Source organism: Enhydra lutris, unplaced genomic scaffold (assembly GCF_002288905.1).
Source record: "Enhydra lutris kenyoni isolate GAN:26980312 unplaced genomic scaffold, ASM228890v2 scaffoldscaffold12, whole genome shotgun sequence".
NCBI classification, from domain to species: Eukaryota; Metazoa; Chordata; class Mammalia; order Carnivora; family Mustelidae; genus Enhydra; species Enhydra lutris.
Genome location: NW_019154096.1, coordinates 26,958,448 through 26,979,168, shown reverse-complemented (window position 1 = coordinate 26,979,168; position 20,721 = coordinate 26,958,448). Strand labels below are relative to the sequence as shown.

At 36.1% G+C, this 20,721-nt stretch overlaps 1 protein-coding gene and 1 pseudogene across 3 annotated transcripts in view; both read left to right on the top strand.

Annotated features, from left to right (window-relative positions):
* Nucleotides 1-20,721, top strand: part of LOC111145255 (prolyl 4-hydroxylase subunit alpha 1) — a 79,088-nt gene that overhangs the window by 39,565 nt on the left and 18,802 nt on the right. For 2 of the 3 annotated variants that reach the window (XM_022500049.1, XM_022500050.1), the window contains 2 exons: nt 3,009-3,079; nt 17,987-18,086. In XM_022500049.1, the coding sequence (XP_022355757.1) occupies nt 3,009-3,079; nt 17,987-18,086 (171 nt within the window). Of the gene's footprint in view, nt 1-1,906; nt 1,978-3,008; nt 3,080-17,986; nt 18,087-20,721 lie in introns of all 3 variants that reach the window. The other variant, XM_022500051.1, reaches the window with a different exon arrangement.
* LOC111145256 lies at nt 8,674-13,874 on the top strand (annotated as a pseudogene).

The window sequence follows — 20,721 nt, the reverse complement described above, 5'->3', positions numbered from 1 at the left end:
GTTTGTTATTAATACAGATAACATACCCTGCAGCTGGGTTTTAAGCACTTAATTATGAAATTTTTATTCACACTGATTTTTATTCACAGATGTTTCAGCATCTTCCTGAAAAAGTTTTGTATGTATTTTCAAACACTTTAGTCTCATAGGCTAATCATAGACCAACTTTCTTTTATCTTCTATATTTTTATCTGAAAGAATACTTGAAGTATTTTTATTTCCCTTTGGGCACAGTATTCCTGGAAAGATACAATTGCACAAGCATCATGCTAATTTGAAATGAGGACATCATAGTTTTCTGAATTTAACTCCTATCATTTTTCTTGAGGAAAACAATTTTTAAAAAAATTTTTTTATTTAAATTCAACTTAACATATAGTATATTATTAGTTTCAAAGGTAGAATTTAGTGATTCATTAAGGATATCAATTTAATGTAAATGCAATTCCATAAACTTAGTGTTTAGCATAGAAGTTCTTCTTTTATGAGAATTTGAGAAAGACTACCCTTTATGCTCTTGCCTTTTTTCCCTATTAACTTGTTCTTAAAACCTATTTGATCTCATTGTTAGTAATACAGACTGCTGTCACTTTTGTAAAGAGATTGTTAAATAAACATTAGGCACATCTATGCTCTCATTATATAGGAGTTGACAAGTTTTTTCTGTAAAGGTGCAAATAGTAAATATATTTTATGCTTTGCTGGCCATACCATCTATCACAACTAAAGTCTATGTTGTAGTGTGAAAACAGCCATAGAAAATATATAAATGAATGTGGCTATATTTCAATAAAACTTTATTTCCAAAAACTGGCAGCAGGCTGAATTTGGCACATGGGCCGTAGTTTGCTAATCCTTATTACAAAAATTTAATTATCTGGGTATCTGTACTCAAAGTAAACTTAAGGTCAGAATTTTTGTTGCTGTTAAGTTTTACTATTCCAAATTGGTACTTTTTTTTTTTTAACCAAAGATTACATTTTAAGTGAAAAAGACTGGTATAATATGTATAGATACTGTCCAAGGGACTTCTTATAAATCTTTCAAACAGAGCACTACTTATATCATATCATATTCTGTCAGTATCTTTTCAGTTTCTGTTTTAATCCATTCTTTGTGGTCAGTAAACCCAGTAAAACAAAATACCTTGGTAGAATATTTTTTAAGAATTCATTTCAGTTTTAGAGGGCAAATCTTACATCTCTGGATTCAGAGGCCTCAGTCTTCAAAGGGATGCCTTATTTGGATTATTTTAACCAAAAAACTCAATGCCAGTAAAAATTATATACTCTTGTTAATCTCAGGATCATCTTTTTTTTTTTTTTTTTTTTTTGGTTTGAAGTCATCATCTTCACTGTCCACTCTTTCCTACTATTTCTGTACATTTGTGAGTTCATCTGCCTCTGCTAAGTCCAAGATTATTTCACTGAATATGTGAAATACATGAACAGGTATGTTGAAGGAAGAAAAGATGGACCTTGAAACAAATTTAGGACAACATTAACCTTTATAAACAGTTCCATCACTAAAAAAATTAAAATCAAAAGTTGGAAATGGATCATTAACTACAAATAGCCATTCTTATAACTGTAGACTTCAAATTTTAGAAATTTCTTTCCTCACAGTCCCATCTTCCAACCACTGAAAGAAATTTAATTTCTAATCTCTTTTGTTTGTGTACCCTCCATTCATGCAAAGCAAAAACAAAATTTAAAAAAACAAAAAAAACCCGAAAAGCTAAGACACTAACTGTCTCTCAAGGCTCAACACAAGGTGACTGGAAGTCTGTGGAATTATTTTCTCTTTTCATCCTCCTTTGTAAAAATCCCAGAATTCTGACTGGATAAATGTGATTCAATTTTTGTTTTGTTTTGTAATGCAACTATTTTGATGGTTGGCTTCACAGCTGAGGCGAGCCACCATTTCAAACCCAATAACAGGAGACTTGGAGACGGTACATTACAGAATTAGCAAAAGGTAAGAGATGTGTATGTTGCATATTTTGCCCTCTAATGAGTGTTTTGTACATCCTACAGGAATTTTCATTTAAGGGAAGTAGGTCATTTTCAGTCTCCAGCTCAAGTCACCGCCTATTTGTATACGCATGGATAAACTGCTTTGTGTTTCACAGGTCTTTCCCTTTAACTAGAAGTTCTTTTTTTAAATTTTTAATTGTTCTGTTGTTTTTAGGGAATTAATATGCTTTGCATTTCTCTTCAGGTCAGGAATCAAATCTCCAGGAAATGGCTTGATACTTATTTTCTTTTTCCTTTTTCTTGCCAAAAGGAGGGGAAAAAAAAAAGAAAAAGGAAAAGAAAAAACAGCAGCTTGGATTAATCTGGAAGTAGTCTTTGTTTATATAGTTCTCTCACAGTCATAAATGCTGCAGTGAATTCACATCATTCTTTATAGTGATTCATATTGGCATTTGTTCATTCATCTTGTGAAATACCATTGTCATTTGGAGTAATCTGTATTCCTCCTGTTGGACTTATTTTAAAAAACTTGCTGACTAGAAAGTTGGCAATGGAAAGCACAGAGTTATGCTTCTGATCTCAGTCTTCCAACTACTATTACTCAAGAACTTATTTGCCTTTTACTTCACCAAAGAGACTTAAAAGTTTTATCTCTGAGAGTTTTAAAAAGTAAAGCGACTATTAACTATTCTTTTGTCAAAGTACTTAAAGGACATTAAACTTCTAGATCTGAGAAAGCTCCTGTGAAACCCAGTGCTATAAATCATTTACATACAGCTTCAAATGATTTTTTTAAAAAAAGTGAAAGGACAATAAATCTACAACAAAAATATGTCAACCCATTCTCTTAATTTGGAAGTGGCTTTTCTTATTGCCACCTGTCTAAATGTTTTTGCTGATTTGAAACCATTACCTACCATCCAGACCAATCTGAACTCTTCCAATCACCTGTGGCTTGGCAAAACAAAACAAACAAAAGCCCAAAATTGCCTGCTACGTGAGTAAGTCCTTGTCCTTTCTCTTTTTTTGTAGCTGAGCCGAGCTACAGTACATGACCCTGAGACTGGAAAATTGACCACAGCACAGTACAGAGTATCTAAGAGGTAAGGGAGTAATGGAGAGAATTTTAGTCCTATTTGAACCATTTTCTTTCTTGAGAATCTAATTTTCATAAAACCCTGGTGTGGTTTCTAAGACCTAGGCTTTAGGCATGACAACCATGCCTGAATTTTCATTATAGACTAAAAAACAGACACGGTTACGGGGCAGTTAACAAATATTTTCCAGAAGTAACTTACTAGATGTCAAAATGCCTGCCGAGACTCCCCAGACCCCACCTGAAAAGTGAAGTTGTGTTCCCATATTGAAGTAAGAGAAGTTCCCAAAGAACCTTCATAGAAACAAGGCCTAATTTGGCTTCTACGGTAAAGCAAATGTTTAAAAATCTCTGGGTCACCAGAATAGCTGTAGGTATTTAGAAAGTGCATGCCTTGAAGGATTCCATTACAAATCCTTTTTAAGCCAATTGGTTTCACATTCTTTGCTTTTAACAATGTTTAAAGAGAATGTACTTAAGTTATTAACTGATCACTGAAATAATTTTTAACAGATTACTGTGTAATTCATGTATATAACTTAGAAGCCCACAGAGTAAGTGACATTATTTCAACAGAACTCCTTTTCCATCTACTTATTTATGTAATGGAGATTTCTTAGCTCTCCTAAAAATGAGGGTATTGAAAATAACAAAATAAGCTCCTTCCATTTCATCAGAAACCTCTTAATACATTTTCACTTTTTATGTTGGGTAATGATAGTTTAATCACATTATTTAGACTAATCTGTGCTAATGATAATTGTAATAATTCATTCCAGAAGACATTATTTTTAACAATTAGATCTTTATGTTAGAGGAATTTATATTTTTACCAATTTACAAAAGTATTTTTGTTGTAGACAAGTATAATGTAATAAAAGACTTTCAGGCATAGAATATATTTCTGTAGGACAGGGCTTCTCAACCTCAGCACTATTGACATTTTGGATCAGATAATTCTTTGTTGTTAGGGGTTGTCATAGCTTTGTATGACGTTTAGCAGCATCGCTGGCGCCCAGTAGATGACAGTAACGCCCTTCATCCCAGTTGCGACCATCAAAAATGTCTCCAGACATTGACAAATGTTCCCTCGTAGGCAAAATTCCCACCACCACCCCCAGAGACTTCACCTCTCCACCCATGAGCCACTATTCTAAGAATGGAATGAAAATGCAGTTCAAGGGGGAAGAAAAAGAATGATATGAAATTGCCCAAGTACTAAAAAAAACTTCATTCATGTATTTTTGTTCAAGTGGATCATAGTGGCCATCAAATCATTGTGGTAGTTAGATTCCACTGGATACATTTTAAAAAGATCATTTTTTAGAAATTACCACTATTTCAGTATGCCATAATTAAATTCTTTGAAACTATTTGATGAAAAATTTAGTTGTCAACTAAAAAAATGTACAGAAAATACATAGATTTAACAACTATTTTAGGAGTCACTGAAACAAAAAAAATTTTGAATATTATTGCTGTAAGTCATAGCAAAAGTACTTTGAAGGCTGTACAGAACGCTTTGTTTCCTTACTCTCTTTGGCAAAGCTATATGTCCTTCATATGGTAATAACCTTCAGCATGCCCACACATATATCCTGGTTTCCTAACTGTGTGGTCCATGCTACCTGCCCCAGCAAACTAGAAGACATGAAGAAAACCTAACTTCTATCATACGATTTTGATTTCAGGGAGACTTAAGAATTTGTAGAAATTAATTTGAATAATATTTTGATACAAGATTTATAATGCTTCTGTGCATTGTAGTTAACTCTAAATTTCAAGTTAAACTTCAGCTAATTTTCCACTCTATTACAGAATCTTATTCATGTCTTAAAAAATTAACCCTTTAGTTTTTTAAAGATAAGCCATTATATATTTTACCAACATTACTACATGGTTTTAGGCGCTTTTACTGTCACATGACTTGTTTCTAAATTCTTCACATTTGGTTGCTTTTAGGAAGCACATAAAAGAAAATTTCATGAACTTAGTTCTTTCTTTGGAAGTCTTTCTTGGAAATTTTTTATATATACAATGGGCCTTTTGAAGAAATATCCAGCCCACAGAGTCATTGGACTCTTACCAATAAGGCAAAATAAATTACTCTTGGAAAGGTGATCTGCGGACTTTTTTCCTCAAGAACTAAATATTTCTAAACATTTTAAGCTTATTTTTAAAATATCCTAATTTTATAACTCTGAGAAGCAATTTTACTGGACTTTTTAGAAAGATACAACCATACTTTATACTATAAATGTCAATAGAAGGCTTTTAGCCACCAGCATTAGAAGCATTAAAAGACTAACACCAGAATAAATTCACCCAATCTCAGCAAAGTATGCAGTGTGTGTGTGTTTGTGTTCCAGAAAACCTAGTAACAGTGGAATTCCACAGCACACTCATATTTACTCCTAAGGAAGATCGTTCAGCAAGTCTCTTAAAAATAAAATATGTATGTTGAGAGAGAGGTCTTAACTGTTAAAGAAGGAATTTGGTCCATAAAATATCCTAAACATTTCATATTTTAACAAGTAAGTTTTTGCTGTTTTGGAAATTTATTGGCTATGCCAAGACATTTTCTACCCATTACTGGAATTGGAATTTTGAAGATTCCTACAAGTGAAATAAACGAGTGTTTTAGGTTTTCTTCAGACATTATATCTCTGAAAAAGGCATCCCAAATGTAAAACAGAAAAATTTATATGTACTGATGTCAGTTAATGTAGTTCCTTTTGCTGTGGGAACATCTATATTTTGAATGGGCCAGAAGGGAATTTCAAATATCTGTATTTTGAGAAATTTCCAAGTGATTGCATCATCTTCCGTGGAAGGAAAAATATGTTCCAGCATCCTAGCAGATAGAATTTTATTTGGGTAAAGTATGTGTAGAAATCCATTACTGTTTAATTACTTCATTGACTATCTCTGAACTTTTGGTAAGTCATCTCTGTCCTTTCCTTTATTAAAAAACAAACAGACAAAGGGCGCCTGAGTGGCTCAGTGGGTTAAAGCCTCTGCCTTCGGCTCAGGTCATGATCCCAGGGTCCTGGGATCGAGCCCCGCATCAGGCTCTCTGCTCAGCGGGGAGCCTGCTTCCTCCTCTCTCTCTGCCTGCCTCTCTGCCTACTTGTGATCTCTGTCAAATAAATAAATAAAATCTTTAAAAAAAAACAAAAACAGACAAAAAACCCTAAAAATGTACTACAGCTTACTAATGGAGATGCTGATAATTTTGGCTAAAGCAGAAAAACGGAATTTTAGTTTTGGAAAAGTAAATATTGAGTTACATGCTCTGAAAAGATAGTTTAGTTATCTGAGCTCATAAAGTCCGGTTAAAGTAATATTAAGGGATATGCAAATAAACAACTAGTATGGTAGAAAAAGCTTCTTTGATTCTGGTAGGTTATTTTTAGAAGTGGTCTTCATTTTCTTAACTCTGATACATAGATTTCCTATAATACGACATTTTCTTATGCTTAAGACTTAATTTACCCATGTACATAAGGAACAAATACGATATTAAAACATTAATATTTTACAGTATGGGGTAAATACAAATACCTTTGAATATTTCAGATATTTTTTTTAAATTGGAATCACATTTAACAACAACATTATCCTCTGTTAGATTGAACAGTGTTTCTCAGATTGAGGTAACTGAAAAGGACAGATCTATAGTATGATTGTATAATTATCCCACTAAGAACCAAATGGCCAGGATAAATTCCCAGGCTAGATGATTGGCCTTTCTTTGTTTACCATCAAGCACTTACAGAAGAATTATTGAAAGTTGGCTCGCTGTAACTGGCACTTAGAGTCCTGAATTATTTTTTGCCTTTGGAAAAAATCACACAGTTTTTATATTAGCTAATTGTAAAATTCAATTTTCACTTATGTTGGGTTAGAAGAAGAAGGTAGTACAAATTATATCACTTGCATTTTCCTTTAGAAGTTTTGTAATCTCCAAAACCTCCAAAATGATGGGCTATTTACTTGAACGTGATTTCTTTATTAATATATTAGAAATATAATCATGCAGTGTGAGAATGTTGCTCCATACTCAAAACAGTCCAGGGACACATGGGTGACTCTGTTGGTTAAGTGCCCAATTCTTGATCTCAGCTCAGATCTTGATCTTGGGATTGTAAGTTTAAGCCCGGTGTTGTGGGGTGTGGAGCCTACTTAAAAAAGAAAAGAAAAAAAGGCATTCCAGTGATACTATAAAAAAATCACATATTAGAAGAAATGTTGAAACATTACTCTGAATGTACAACTTAGATTTGGGATTCCTGTGATTAAGACCAAAAGGAATATTGTCTGTGTTATCTAATTAGTAATGGAAAAATTGTAACCTTAACATTCTAACTTGGTTAAAAACACTGAGTACTTAGAAGAAAGAATCTTGATTTCTGTTGATTTAATTTAATGCAGGAAAAAGACTTCCAAATCCTAAAGAATAGACAGTTAATACATGTTACAGTATCCTCAGTGTCTCCACTGAACTTTTGAGCAATGTTATAACAATATAAATTCATGGCTAATTTCTTATATTACCTGATAGATCTCTAACAGTGTTGCTGAAGACAGATTAGGAGTTGGGATCCAGGTGAATGAAATGTTTTAAACTTATAGAGTTCTCCAGCTAAAGAGAACCTTTTATTATATTTTGGAGAGGATTTCAGGTAAAAAATTAAGTGTAATAACTTTATATGCATAAATAGTTTATTTTCCTCTCTAGTGACAGTAACAGAACACAATTAAGATAACAGTTTATTTTTTAACCATTAATCATCAACAACTTTAAGTGCTAAGCCTCAGACTTTCCATTGAGATCATTTATGGTGTAACTAAAAGTGCAAAATAAGACTTTTTAAAAAATCTAAAGAAAATATTTTTCTTTTAAGATTGGCAAAAATGAAAAAGATTGATACTGGCAAGTATTTTCTGAAATGGGCACTTATAAACATATGGTAAAAGTATAAAATACTTTATGGGAGAACAGTTTGATATCATTCATCAAAATGTAAAAGTCATCTAGCAGTTCCACATCTAGGAGTTTGACCTACAGAGATAGTCCCACAAGTGTGCAAAAATACACAAAAATTTTCATTACAGTATTATTTGTAAAGGAGAAAAAGTAGAAATAACCTTATTTAACCAGTGCTTTATTGGTAGACCTTCATGGTCATTTTAACTTTTTTTTTAAATTTTTTTTTTAAGATTTTTATTTATTTATTTGAGAGAGAGACCGTGAGAGAGAGCATGAGCGAGAAGAAGGTCAGAGGGAGAAGCAGACTCCCCATGGAGCTGGGAGCCCGATGTGGGACTCGATCCCAGGACTCTGGGATCGTGACCTAAGCCGAAAGCAGTCATCCAGCCAACTGAGCCACCCAGGCATCCCCTTCATGGTCATTTTTTTTTAAGATTTTATTTATTTATTTATTTGACAGAGATCACAAGTAGGCAGAGAGAGAGAGGAGGAAGCAGGCTCCCCGCAGAGCAGAGAACCCGATGTGGGGCTCGATCCCAGGACCCTGGGATCATGACCTGAGCTGAAGGCAGAGGCTTTAACCTACTGAGCCACCCAGGCACCCCTTCATGGTCATTTTAGAAGTAAAGATACTTTATTTTAAAATGAAAAGCAGGAGCACCTGCATGGCTCAGTTGAGTATTCGAATCTTCATTTTGGCTCAGGTTATGATGTTGGGGTCATGAGATGGAGCCCTGAGTCAGGCTCTGCCCTTGGAGCAGAGTCTGCTTGGGATTCTCTCTCTCTTAAATAAATAAGTAAATAAATATTCAAAAAGGAAAAAAAATGGGGGTGCCCGGGTGGTTCAGTCAGTTAAGTATCTACCATTGGCTCAGGTCATGATCTCAGGGTCCTGGCATCAAGCCTGATGCCAGGTTCTCTGCTCAGCAGGGAGTCTGCTTCTCCCATACTCTTCCTCTGTGCTCTTCCTCATTCTCTCTCTCAAATAAATACAATCTTTAAAAAAAAATTTAAAAAAGAATGAAAAGCCATACCTAAAAGAAACACTGGAATGGGAATGTAAAGTGATAATAGTTGTTATGGAAAAGAGTCTGTTATTTCCTCAAAAAGCTAAACATAGGGTCACTATTTGATCCAGAAATTCCACTGCTAGGTATATACCCAAAAGAATTGAAAGGAGGGACTCAAGCAGGTACTTGTACATCCATGTTCATAACAGCATTATTCACAGTAGCCAAAAGGTGGAAGCAACCCAGGTGTGCATTCATGGATGAATAGATAAACAAAATGTTGTATATCCATATAATGGAATATTATTCAGCCTTAAAAAGGAATGGAATTCTGATATGTGCACAACATGGATGAGCCTTGAGGATATTATACCAAATGAAATAAGACACAAAAGGACAAATATTATGTGATTCTGTTTATGGAAGGTGTGTAGAATGAAACACTCGTGCAGAGAAAAAGTGGACTAGAGGTTACCAAGGGCTGGGAGGAGAGAGAAATGGCAAATTGTTTAATGGGTACAGATTGTTTGGGATGATAAAAAGTTCTGGAAATAGTGGTGATCATTGTACACTTTGTGAATGCTATTGAATTTTACATTTAAAAATTGGGCTAAATGGGGGTGCCTGGGTGGCTCAGTGGGTTAAAGCCTCTGCTTTCAGCTCAGGTCATGATCCCAGAGTCCTGGAATGGAGCCTCGCATGGGGCTCTCTGCTCGGCAGGGAGCCTTCTACCCCTCTTCCCCTTTCTCTGCCTGCCTCTCTGCCTACTTGTGATCTCTGTTAAATAATAAAATTTTTTTAAAAATAAAAATAAAAATGGGTTAAATGGTAAATTGTATGTTACATATTTTTTACCACAGTATTTTTTTTTTAAAACTGAGGTAGTGCTTTATGTATTGCTTTAGAAAGATGTCAGAAGTACTTTCAGGGGGAAAAAGTGAATGTGTATATTGATGTGGGAGATTGGAAGATGAGTAGATTAGTATTTTTTGAAAAATTCTCTCTGTATATTTGTTTATTCACAGGGAGAAATGTTGAGAGGATATGTACCTATTTGTTATAATGTACGGTTTATCTGTGAGGCGTGGGACTAGGAGAGGGATTGAAATTTGTTGCATTGTTTGCATTTTTTGAAATTTTTATAAGTATTTCTTTTTTTAAATAACTTTAATGGGAGATACACAAACCATACAATTCATTGGTTGAAAATGTACAGTTAAGTGGCTTTTAGTATATCCAGAGTTGTGTGTCCCTCACCACAATGAATTTTATTTCATTTTTTAGAAGATTTTGTTTATTTATTTGAGAGTGTGAGAGAGAGTGCAGGCGGTGAGAAGCAGGCTACCCATTGAGCAGGAAGCCTGATGTGGGGCTCAATCCCAGGACTCTGGGATCATGACCTGAGCCGGAGGCTTAACTGGCTGAGCCACCCAGGCAACCTCACCACATTGAATTTTAGAACATTTTCATTACCTGAAAGAGAAATTTTGCACTCCTTAGCAATAACTACCCAATCCTCAGCTCCCCCCTCCACCCCAGCTCAGCCCTGGGTGACCACTAATCTACTTTCTATCTTTATGGATTTGTGTGTTACTGATTTTTTTTTTTTTTTAAGATTTTATTTATCTGTATGAGAGAGAGCACGAGCAGGGGAATGGGCAGAGGGAGAGGGACAAGCAAACTCCCTGCTGTCCCTGTTGTGCACAGAGCCCAACGCAGGGCTTGATCCCAGAATCCTGAGGTCATGACCAGAGCTGAAGTCAGACATTTAACTGACTGAGCTGTCCAGGTGCCCTGTTCTGGATGTTGCCCACAAACAAAATCATATAATATGTGGCCTTTTGTATCTGCCTTCTTTTACTTGCCGTATTTGTAAGGTTCATTGATGTTGATGTAGGTATCTGTACCTCATTCCTTTTCGTGGTTGAATAATATTCCACGTATGGAATTTTTTTTTTTTTTAATCTTATAATTTTATTCTTATCCACGTATTTTATGTTTTCTTCATCTGTTGATAGACAGTTGAGTTGTTTCTACTTTTTGGCTATTATGAACAATGATGCTCTGAACATTCCTGTACAAGTTTTTGTGTGAACATAAGTTTAAATTTCTCTTGGGAATATACCTAGGACTGAAATTGCTAGGTCATATGGTATCTCTATATTTATCCATTTGAGGAACTGCCAAACTTTTCCAAAGTGGCAGTACCATTTTATAATCCTACCAGCAACGTATGGGTTATTGCAGTTTCTTTACATCCTCATCAACACCTGTTGCTGTCTTTTCGATGATTATAGCCATCCTAGTGGGTGTGATATGCTATCTCACTGTGGTTTTGATTTCCATTTACCAGTGGCTAATGATGTTGAGCATCTTTCAATGTGCTTATTGCCATTTGTATATTTTCTTTGGAGACTATTTAGATCCTTTGCCCATTTTTAAATTGAGTTATCTTTTATAGTGGTAATAGTTCTTTTTTTTTTTTTTTAAGATTTTATTTATTTGACAGAGACAGTGAGAGAGAGAACACAAGCAGGGGGAGTAGGAGAGGGAGAAGCAGGCTTCCCACTGAGCAGGGAGCCCAATGTGGGGCTGATCCCAGGACTCTGGGATCATGACCTGAGCCAAAGGCAGATGCTTAACAACTGAGCCACTCAGGCGCCCCAGTGGTAATAGCTCTTTATATATTTTATTTTATTTGTTTATTTTTAAAGATTTTATTTATTTGGCAGAGAGATCACAAGTAGGTAGGCAGGCAGAGAGAGGGGCGAAGCAGGCTCCCTGCTGAGCAGAGAGCCTAATGCAGTGCTCGATCCCAGACCCCTGAGATGATGACCTGAGCCAAAGGCAGAGGCTTACCCCACTGAGCCACCCACGTGCCTTTTTATATATTTTAGACACAAGTCAGACATTTGATTTGCAGAAATTTTCTTCCATTCTCTGAGTTGGTTTTTTTGCTTTCTTGATGGTGTCCTTTGAAGCACAAAATTTTTTGAGGATCCCCAATTTATTTTTTTGTTGTTGTTGCTTTTACTTCTAATATCATAGCTAAACTAGTGTCTAAGATCACAAAGATTTACACTTACAGTTTTTTTTCTAAGAGTTTATAATTTTAGCTTTTACATTTAGGTCTTTAATCCCTTTTGAGTTCTTTTTTGTTGTTGTTGTTTTGTTTTGTTTTTTAAAGATATGAGTTAGGGAGCCCAGCTTCTTTATTTTGCATGTGGTTATCCATTGTCCCAGGACGGTTTATTGAATATAACAGATGTTTCTTGCTTTCATACACACACACACACACACACACACACACATACATACATATACATAACATACATACATACATATATTGGGCTTAAACTCAAGAGCTTGAGTTCAGGAATTGAGCTGAGATCAAGAGTTCGATGCTTAACTGACTGAGTTACGCAGATGCCCCACATTTCTTGCTTTTATAATTTTAAAAGTGTAAAGTGAAAGACTGGGATGGTAATTTGTAAGACTAGCAAAAGTGAAGGCACTCTTGGGCAGGAAGCTTTAGGCTGAAGAGTAAGCATTGTCAAAGAAAAGATTAAAGACAAAGAGAGGAAGTAATGGATAAATTGAGTTACAACTTCTTTCTCCCTATTCTGACTGAGTTCCTAGTGGAACTAGGAGCTAATCCAGTATGTTAAGGTACCAGATTGTTGCTGGTTAGAAAGACAGGTACACTGACAGACTAGATTAGCTGCTAGTTCTACTAGGAACTCAGAATTTGGAGAAATAAATTCCTAGTATATTTATCTGCTACACCCTTTATAATAGCAAAATTCTTGGATCCCTCCTACTTCTGCTACACTGAGGAATTCTACTCAGCCAGTCCATATAAATTTGCAAGGGATCACCAGACAAGTAATTATGGTAAAATATAATAAATCTTGAATTAGTTCTGAGAAGTCTCTATAACTCTTTATTCAGCAAATATTTATTGAGCATCTGCTATATGCCAGGCACTGTAATAGGCTCTGCGGATGTAGTGGTGAGCAAAACCAGGCAAAATTTATATGTATTTGGGACTAGTAGTTGAATGAAGACATCTTACCTTAATTAAACAATAAATTAATATACAGTAACTGTGATAAATTCGACAAAGTAAGATATATAGTGCTATAAAAACACAGAGGCAGCTGTCTTCTCCACTTCAGGGGCATGGAGGTTGCCTCTCCCTGATGTGCTCAGTTGCAGGCAGTTGCCAGCTCTGAGATGAATGGTTCTGTGGATACAGCTACCACCACCCTGCACCTTCTGGTTCAAGGGTGATTCCCATAGTAGCATCCAGCAGGTGCCCACCGAAGTCACTGTGGTCTTGTTATATATCAAAAGTACTACAAGTGTGATTGCTTTTGTGAAGAGCATCTCATTTCCTTATATCAGAGAAAATGTTAAGAATTAATTGCAGAGGAAAATACTTCTTCCCTCTTGGAAGGAAGAGTGCCAATAGGATCTCAGTCTTTTGAGGTAACAAGCTGAAGAGGATTCCCATTAGGTTAGGGTATTTTGACCTCTGCAGCATCTGGGAATGGGGTGGATAGTCTGCAGTAGATGATCCAGACCGTGGTAGATAATGTGTGCTGCTAGACATCTCTGGATGGAAAGACCGTGGTACTGACACAAATGCAAGGCTTCATGTGGAAGGCAGCATTTTACAGCTGGGAGAATAAGATAGAATAAGAATAAGATGGCATTCTAGCGTCTGGGAAATGGAGAAAAGCTGGGATGATGGTGTATATCTATTCTTCGGGGAGGTAGAAGCACAGAAACTATGACATGTGCATTCTAAAGAGGAAGATATTCTTGGGCTTGTGGATAGTTTCCTTGATGCCAAGAATTGACATAAAATGGAGACAGTTATTGAAAGACTGCCAGCAGCATTGAATGCTCGGTCAACAACCACCTGTTTTTTGACACATTAGAGGCTCATGCTGCTGAGGAAGTAGACATGCGTGTAGCAGCGATGGTGGTGAGACATGGCTAGGTGTAGTTAAGAAATGATGAAAAGCCTATAGCTTCCATCAGGTCATTCAGCAAACTACTTTTCTTTTCAACCTAGAAAAGAATTTCTAAGGAATACAAACTGTTTCTCATAGTTTGTCCCTGTGGTCTAGTTTATTTTAATGGTAAAAGTAGTTTATGTTCGAAATACACATATATACACACACACATATGTAGGCAAATGTGTATGTGCTCGAATTACTTTCTATAGGTGCATGAGTGATAAAAATCTCTATTCAGTGAAATTAAAACTTATTTTAAAATCTATTTCTATAAAAGTTGTTTGAAACTACAACACCCCTACTGAGGGTCAAGTATAGTTGATAGAACTATATAGGATCTAGAACTATAGAACATATAGGATCATGACCTGATCCGAAGGCAGCTGCTTAACCGACTGAGCCACCCAGGTGCCCCTATCTTGGTTCAGTTCTAATAGCATGTCATGTCAATTTAATGTTGTGATTAGGAAAAACAACTTCTTCCTCCTCCTTCCTTTTCCTCTTAATAAAAATAAAGCAGTTTTGATAGGGAGGAGTCAAGGAAGTCTTCTCTGAAGAAGGATGACTAAAATGTTAATCTAAAGTCTGATCTTTGCAAAGTGAAAAAGAATATTCTGGGCAGAGAGAAGAGCATGTGCACTAGCCTTGGGGTTAGATGGAACATGTTCTTGAAGAAGTGATGGTGGGGCACCTGGAGAGAGACAGAATATAGTGGGAGAGGCTACAAAGGAGACCAAAGCCAAGCAACCAGAGAGACTGAAGGAATCCTGGAGAACTGGTGAAGAGGAGTTTCAAGAAGGATGAATAGTTAGCTATGACTAAAAGAGCAAATACAAGGAGAATTGGAAAAATCTTGTTAGCTTTAGTAGCACAGTAGTTATGGGTGATATTAGCAAGAACAGTTTTGATGGAGTGGTAAGGGAATGAAGCTAGATTGGAATGGATTAAGAAACGAAGAATTGGGGCTCTTGGCTGGCTCAGTTGGTAGAACTCTTAATCTTGGGGTTGTAAGCTCAAGCCCCACAATGGGTGTAGAGATTACTTAAAATCTTAGGGACGCCTGGGTGGCTCAGTTGGTTGGACGACTGCTTTCGGCTCAGGTCATGATCTCGGAGTCCTGGGATCCAGTCCCACATCGGGCTCCCAGCTCCACAGGGAGTCTGCTTCTCCCTCTGACCTTCTCCTCGCTCATGCTCTCTCTCACTGCCTCTCTTTCAAATAAATAAATAAAATCTTCAAAAAAGGGAAAAAAAAATAAAATCTTAAAAAAGAAATGAAGTCTGTGGAAAAAGTTGCCTTACAGAGGGAGGAAAAAGAGGTTGGTAGCTGGAGGAAGACAGGCCTTGAGGGAAAGAATGTTTTTTTTTTTTTTAAGATTTTATTTGAGAGAGAGAGAGAGCGAACAAGCACAAGTGGGAGGAGGAGCAGAGGGACAAGCAGACTCCTTGCTGAGCAGGGAGTCTGATTCGGGGCTTGATTCCAGGACCCTGGATCATGACCTGAGCTGAAGTCAGACACTTAACCCACTGAGCCACCCAGGTGCCCTGAGGGAAAGAATTTTCAGTGTTTGTTTTTAAAACATTTTAAAAAATTTATTTGAGAGAGCAAGTGAGCACACAAGTGGGGCGAGAGGTAGAGAGAGAAGCAGACTCCACACCGAGCAGGGAGCCTGATGCAGGACTCGATCCCAGGACCCTGAGATCATAACCCGAGCCAAAGGCAGACATTTAACCAGCTGAGCCATCCAGGCACCCAATGTTTATTTATTTATTTAAGGGAAGGGAGACTTAAGCTCAATTAAAAGCTGTGGGAGGAATTGGGAAGGAAAGCTGATTATGTAGGAGAGAAAAGTGCTAATCAATGATTTATGCTTCCTAAAATGTCAGAAAATTATAGAATCTAAGGCAGAGGATTAACCTTAGATTATGGAGAGAAGTTTACTCTTTGGAACTAGAATGAAGGAGCTAGATGAACCAAAAGAACAGACAGATGCAAATGTAGGTAGATTGTATGGTTTCTATTTTCTCTGAAGTAGTATGGGGTAGGTACTGAGAGACCGGGGAAGCTGAGGTGGGTTGAGAGTAGGAGTAGGAAGGTCCCATTTGAAGTTGATGTTCTTGAATTATTAGTGGAATGCATTTGTCCTATTTCATGACTTTTTCCAGCAGGGTTTGGTAACACAGGTATGAGCTTAGAGAAAAAAATTCATTGAGGATATTATTTTTGCCAGACAGTTTAATTTAGGCATTTAACGAGAATGTTGTTGAAATGATGGATCACGAAATCAGGTTGATGAGAGAAGTGAAGATGAAAAAGGCTGATAGACCAGGAAAAAAGCATATGCAAAGGAGATAGTTTAATTTGGGGTGCCCTTTTTTATTTAGCTGTAGTTCCCATACCATAAAATTCACTCTTTGAAAAAAAAAAAAAAATTCACTCTTTGATGTGTATAATTCAGTGGTTTTTAGTCTTTTTAGTTGCGCATCCTTTACCATTATCTAATTTCCAAACATTCCCATCACCCCAAAAAGAAAGCCTATATTTATTGGCAGGGACTCCCCATTTCCTCCTTCCTCTGGCAGCCAATCATCTACTTTGTCTATCTGTTGATTTGCCTATTCTGGATATTTCCTATAAATGGAATCATAGTATGTGGTCTTTTGTATCTTATTTATTTAACATCATGTTTTCAAGGTTCATCCATATAGTGGCACGTATCAGTACCCGATTCCTTTTCAGGGCACAATAATCCATCATACGGATGTATCACATTTTATGTATTACTTATCAATTGGTGAACATTTGGATTATTTCCACTTTTTGGCCATTATTAATAATGCTGTTGTGAACATTCATGTACAAGTTTTTGTATGAACTTACGAACTTGTGTTTTAATTTCTCTTGGGTATATACCTGGAAGTGGAATTGCTGAGTCATATGGTAACTGTATGTTTAATAGTTTGAGGAACTGCTAAACTGTCATCCAAAGTGGCTGTACCATTTTTACATTCCTACCAGCAATGTATGAGGGTTTCTTCACATTCTCACCAGCACATGTTACTATCTTTTTGTTTTGTTTTAAGTAGGCTCCACGCCCAGCATGGAACCCAACATGGGGGTTGAACTCAAGACCCCAAGATCAGGCTCTGAGCTAAAAGTTGAACACTTAACTGACTGAGCCACCCAGGTGCCCCTGTCCACCTGTTTTTCTTATAGTTGTCCTACTGAGTGTGTTTTGATATCTTTAAAAACTTATTTTTATTTATGCAAGTAACACATGAATTTTTTTCTTTTTTTTTTTAAAGATTTATTTAATTTAGAGAGAAAGAATGTGTGAGCAGGACGAGGGGCTCAGGGAGAGGGAGAGAGAATCCAAAGCAGACTCCCCACTGAGCATTATGACCTGAGCCGAAATCAAGAGTCATATGCTTAACTGACTGAGCCACCCAAACGCCCCTACATGAATTTTTTTTCTTATAAAATATTTATACTATATAAATCAGGCTAAAAACCCTATGACCTCCACCCCAGTCAGTTCTTATACCTTATGTAAAAAGAAAAATTGTTTTCACTTTGGTGTGTCTTTTTACAGAATTTTTAAGAATTCTCAATGTAATAGCCCTTATATAGCCTTCTTACATTAATCCAACTGTGTCCAAAGAAACTCTGTAATGTTTTTTCTTTTCTAACCTTTAACTGTAAAACGTAGCATTTTTTTTTTTTTAAATTACAACATTGTTTAGTAAAAATCGTATCAAACAAGCAGGCTGACTAAATGTTTATAGATAAAGGCTTAATGTCCCATATATTTTGGCTTTTAAAATGATGGCTATTAATCCTTCTGTATTGACACATAATAAGTAATATTTTCTTCTTGTTCTTAGTGCCTGGCTCTCGGGCTATGAAAACCCCGTGGTGTCTCGAATTAATATGAGAATACAAGATTTAACAGGACTAGATGTTTCCACAGCAGAGGAATTACAGGTAGGTAATCACATTATCCTTAAACTACATGCTATCACATTATTTCTTTATGCTTTTTTAAAGATGGCTTCAGATGAGATTTCCTAGGTATTTTAGGAGAATTTGGGACCCTAAAAGTGAATTTGGAAGCTGAAATCAAGCAAGCTGATCTTAATGGAAAAAGTAGGATTAGTCTGTGGTCTCTAAAATTTCTTTACAAAACATTAAAAACTCTAACTGTTAAGTATAAATTTATAGGGAATGAACAGTATGTGATACTATATTAAGCAGACTATAATTTTTGTCATTCCTAACTAAACCTGTCAAGTAACCAGGGGCAACATTTTTTTTTTTTAATGTCTTTTTCTCTTTTCTATTGAGATAGTATTCACATGCCATAAAATTTACCCTGGTTTTATTATATGCACATGGTTATGCAGCTATCACCACTATCTAATTGTAAGACTATTTCATCACTTCAAAAACTTTAAGCAGTCACTCTCCATTCCCTCTCCCAATGCCCCTGGCAACTACTAATCTCCTTTCTGTCTATGAATTTGCCTTTTCTAGATATTTCATATAAATGGAATAATAAAATATGTGGCCTATTGAATCTGGCTGATACCACTTAATATAATGTTTTCAATGTATCAGCACTTTGTTTTCATGCCTGAACAATATTCCATTGTTTGGATATACCACAACTTCATGTATCTATCAGCTGAAGGATATTTGGGTTGTTTGTGCTTTTTGACTGTAATGACTAATGCTGCTATGAACATTTGTGTACAGGTTTTTGTACAAACATATAAATTTCTCGTGTATGTGTATGGAGTAACTGAGTCATGTGGTAACTTTAACATTTGAGGAATTGCCAAACTATGTTCCAAAATGGCTGCACAATTTTATAATTCCATTGGCAGTGTATGAGGATTACAGTTGTTCACTTGTTCTTGTCTGGTTTTTTTTTCCTCATTATAGCTTTCATTTGTGTTTTCCTGATGGCTAACGATGTTGAGCATCTTTTCATGTGCATATTTGCCTTTTATTTCTTTGAAAAAATTTTTGTTCAAATCCTTTGACTAGGGGTGCCTGGGTGGCTCAGTGGGTTGGGCCTCTGCCTTCAGCTTGGGTCATGATCTAAGGGCCTGGGATTGAGCCCCCCATTGGGCTCTCTGCTCAGCAGGGAGCCTGCTTCCCCCATCTCTCTCTGCCTGCCTCTCTGCCTACTTGTGATCTCTGTCAAATAAATGAATGAATGAATGAATGAATGAATGAATGAATGAATGAATAATCCATCCATCCATCCATCCATCCATCCATCCTTTGACTATTTCTCAGTTGGGTTGTTTGTGTTTTTATTGAGTTGTAATTGTTCTTTTTAGTTTCTGGATATAGGAGCGTTATCAGATACATAGTTTGCAAATATTTTCTCCCATTCTGTAGGTCATCTTTCATTTTCTTGATGGTGTCCTTTGGCACAACATTTTTAATTCTGATGAAGTCTGATAGGTCTTTTTTTGTTTTTTGGCTTTGGGATTTTTTTAGTTGCTTATGGTTTCTTTTTCTTTTCTTTCTGTTTTACTAAATTCCAGCATAGTTAACATAAAATTTTATATTAGTCTCAGAAGTACAATATAGTGATTCAGCAGTTTTGTACATTACTCAGTGCTCATCATGATAAGTGTCCTCTTAATCCCTGTCATCTGTTTCACCCATCCCCACCACCCATCTCCTGTCTGGTACATCCTCTATAGTTAAGTCTGCTTTTTGGTTTGTCTCTTTTTCCCTTTGTTTCTTAAATTCCACATATGAGTGAAATTGTATGGTATTTGTCTTTCTCTATTTCACTGAACATTATCCTCTCTAGATCTATCCATGTTGTCGCAAGTGGCTAGATTTCATTCTTTTTTTTTTTTTTTTGGCTAATATTTCATTGTGTCTATATACCATAACTTTATCCATTCATCTGTCAATGAACACTTGAGTTTCTTCTAAATTTGGCTATTGTAAATAATGCTGCAATAAATGTAGGGGTGCATATTTTATTGAATTAGTGTTTTTGTATTCTGGAATTACTGTATCATGTGGTAACTCTATTTTTAATTTTTTAAGGAACCTCCATACTGTTTTCCACAGTGGCTGCACCAATTTACATTCCCACCAATAGTGTATGAGGGTCCCTTTTTCTCCACAACCTCGCCAACACCTGTTGTTTGCCTTTTTCATTTTAGCCATTCTGACTAGTGTGAGGTGGTATCTCATTGTGGTTTTGATTTACATTTTTCTGATGATGAATGATGTTGAGCACATTTTCATGTGTCTGTTGGCCATTTATATGTCATCTTTGGAGAAATGTGTGTTCATATCTTATGCCCATTTTTAAATTGGATTGTGTTTTGGGTGTTGAGTTGTATAAGTTCTTTTGTATTTTGGATACCAACCCTTTATCAGATACGTCATTTGCAAGTATCTTCTCCCATTCAGTAGCTTGCCTTTTAGGTTTTTTTTTTGTTTTTTTTTTTAAGATTTATTTATTTATTTGGCAGAGAGACACAGAGAGAGAGGGAACACAAGCGGGGGGAGTGGGAGAGGGAGAAGAGGCTTCCTGCTGAGCAGGGAGCCCAGTGTGGGGCTCGATCCCAGGATCCTGGGA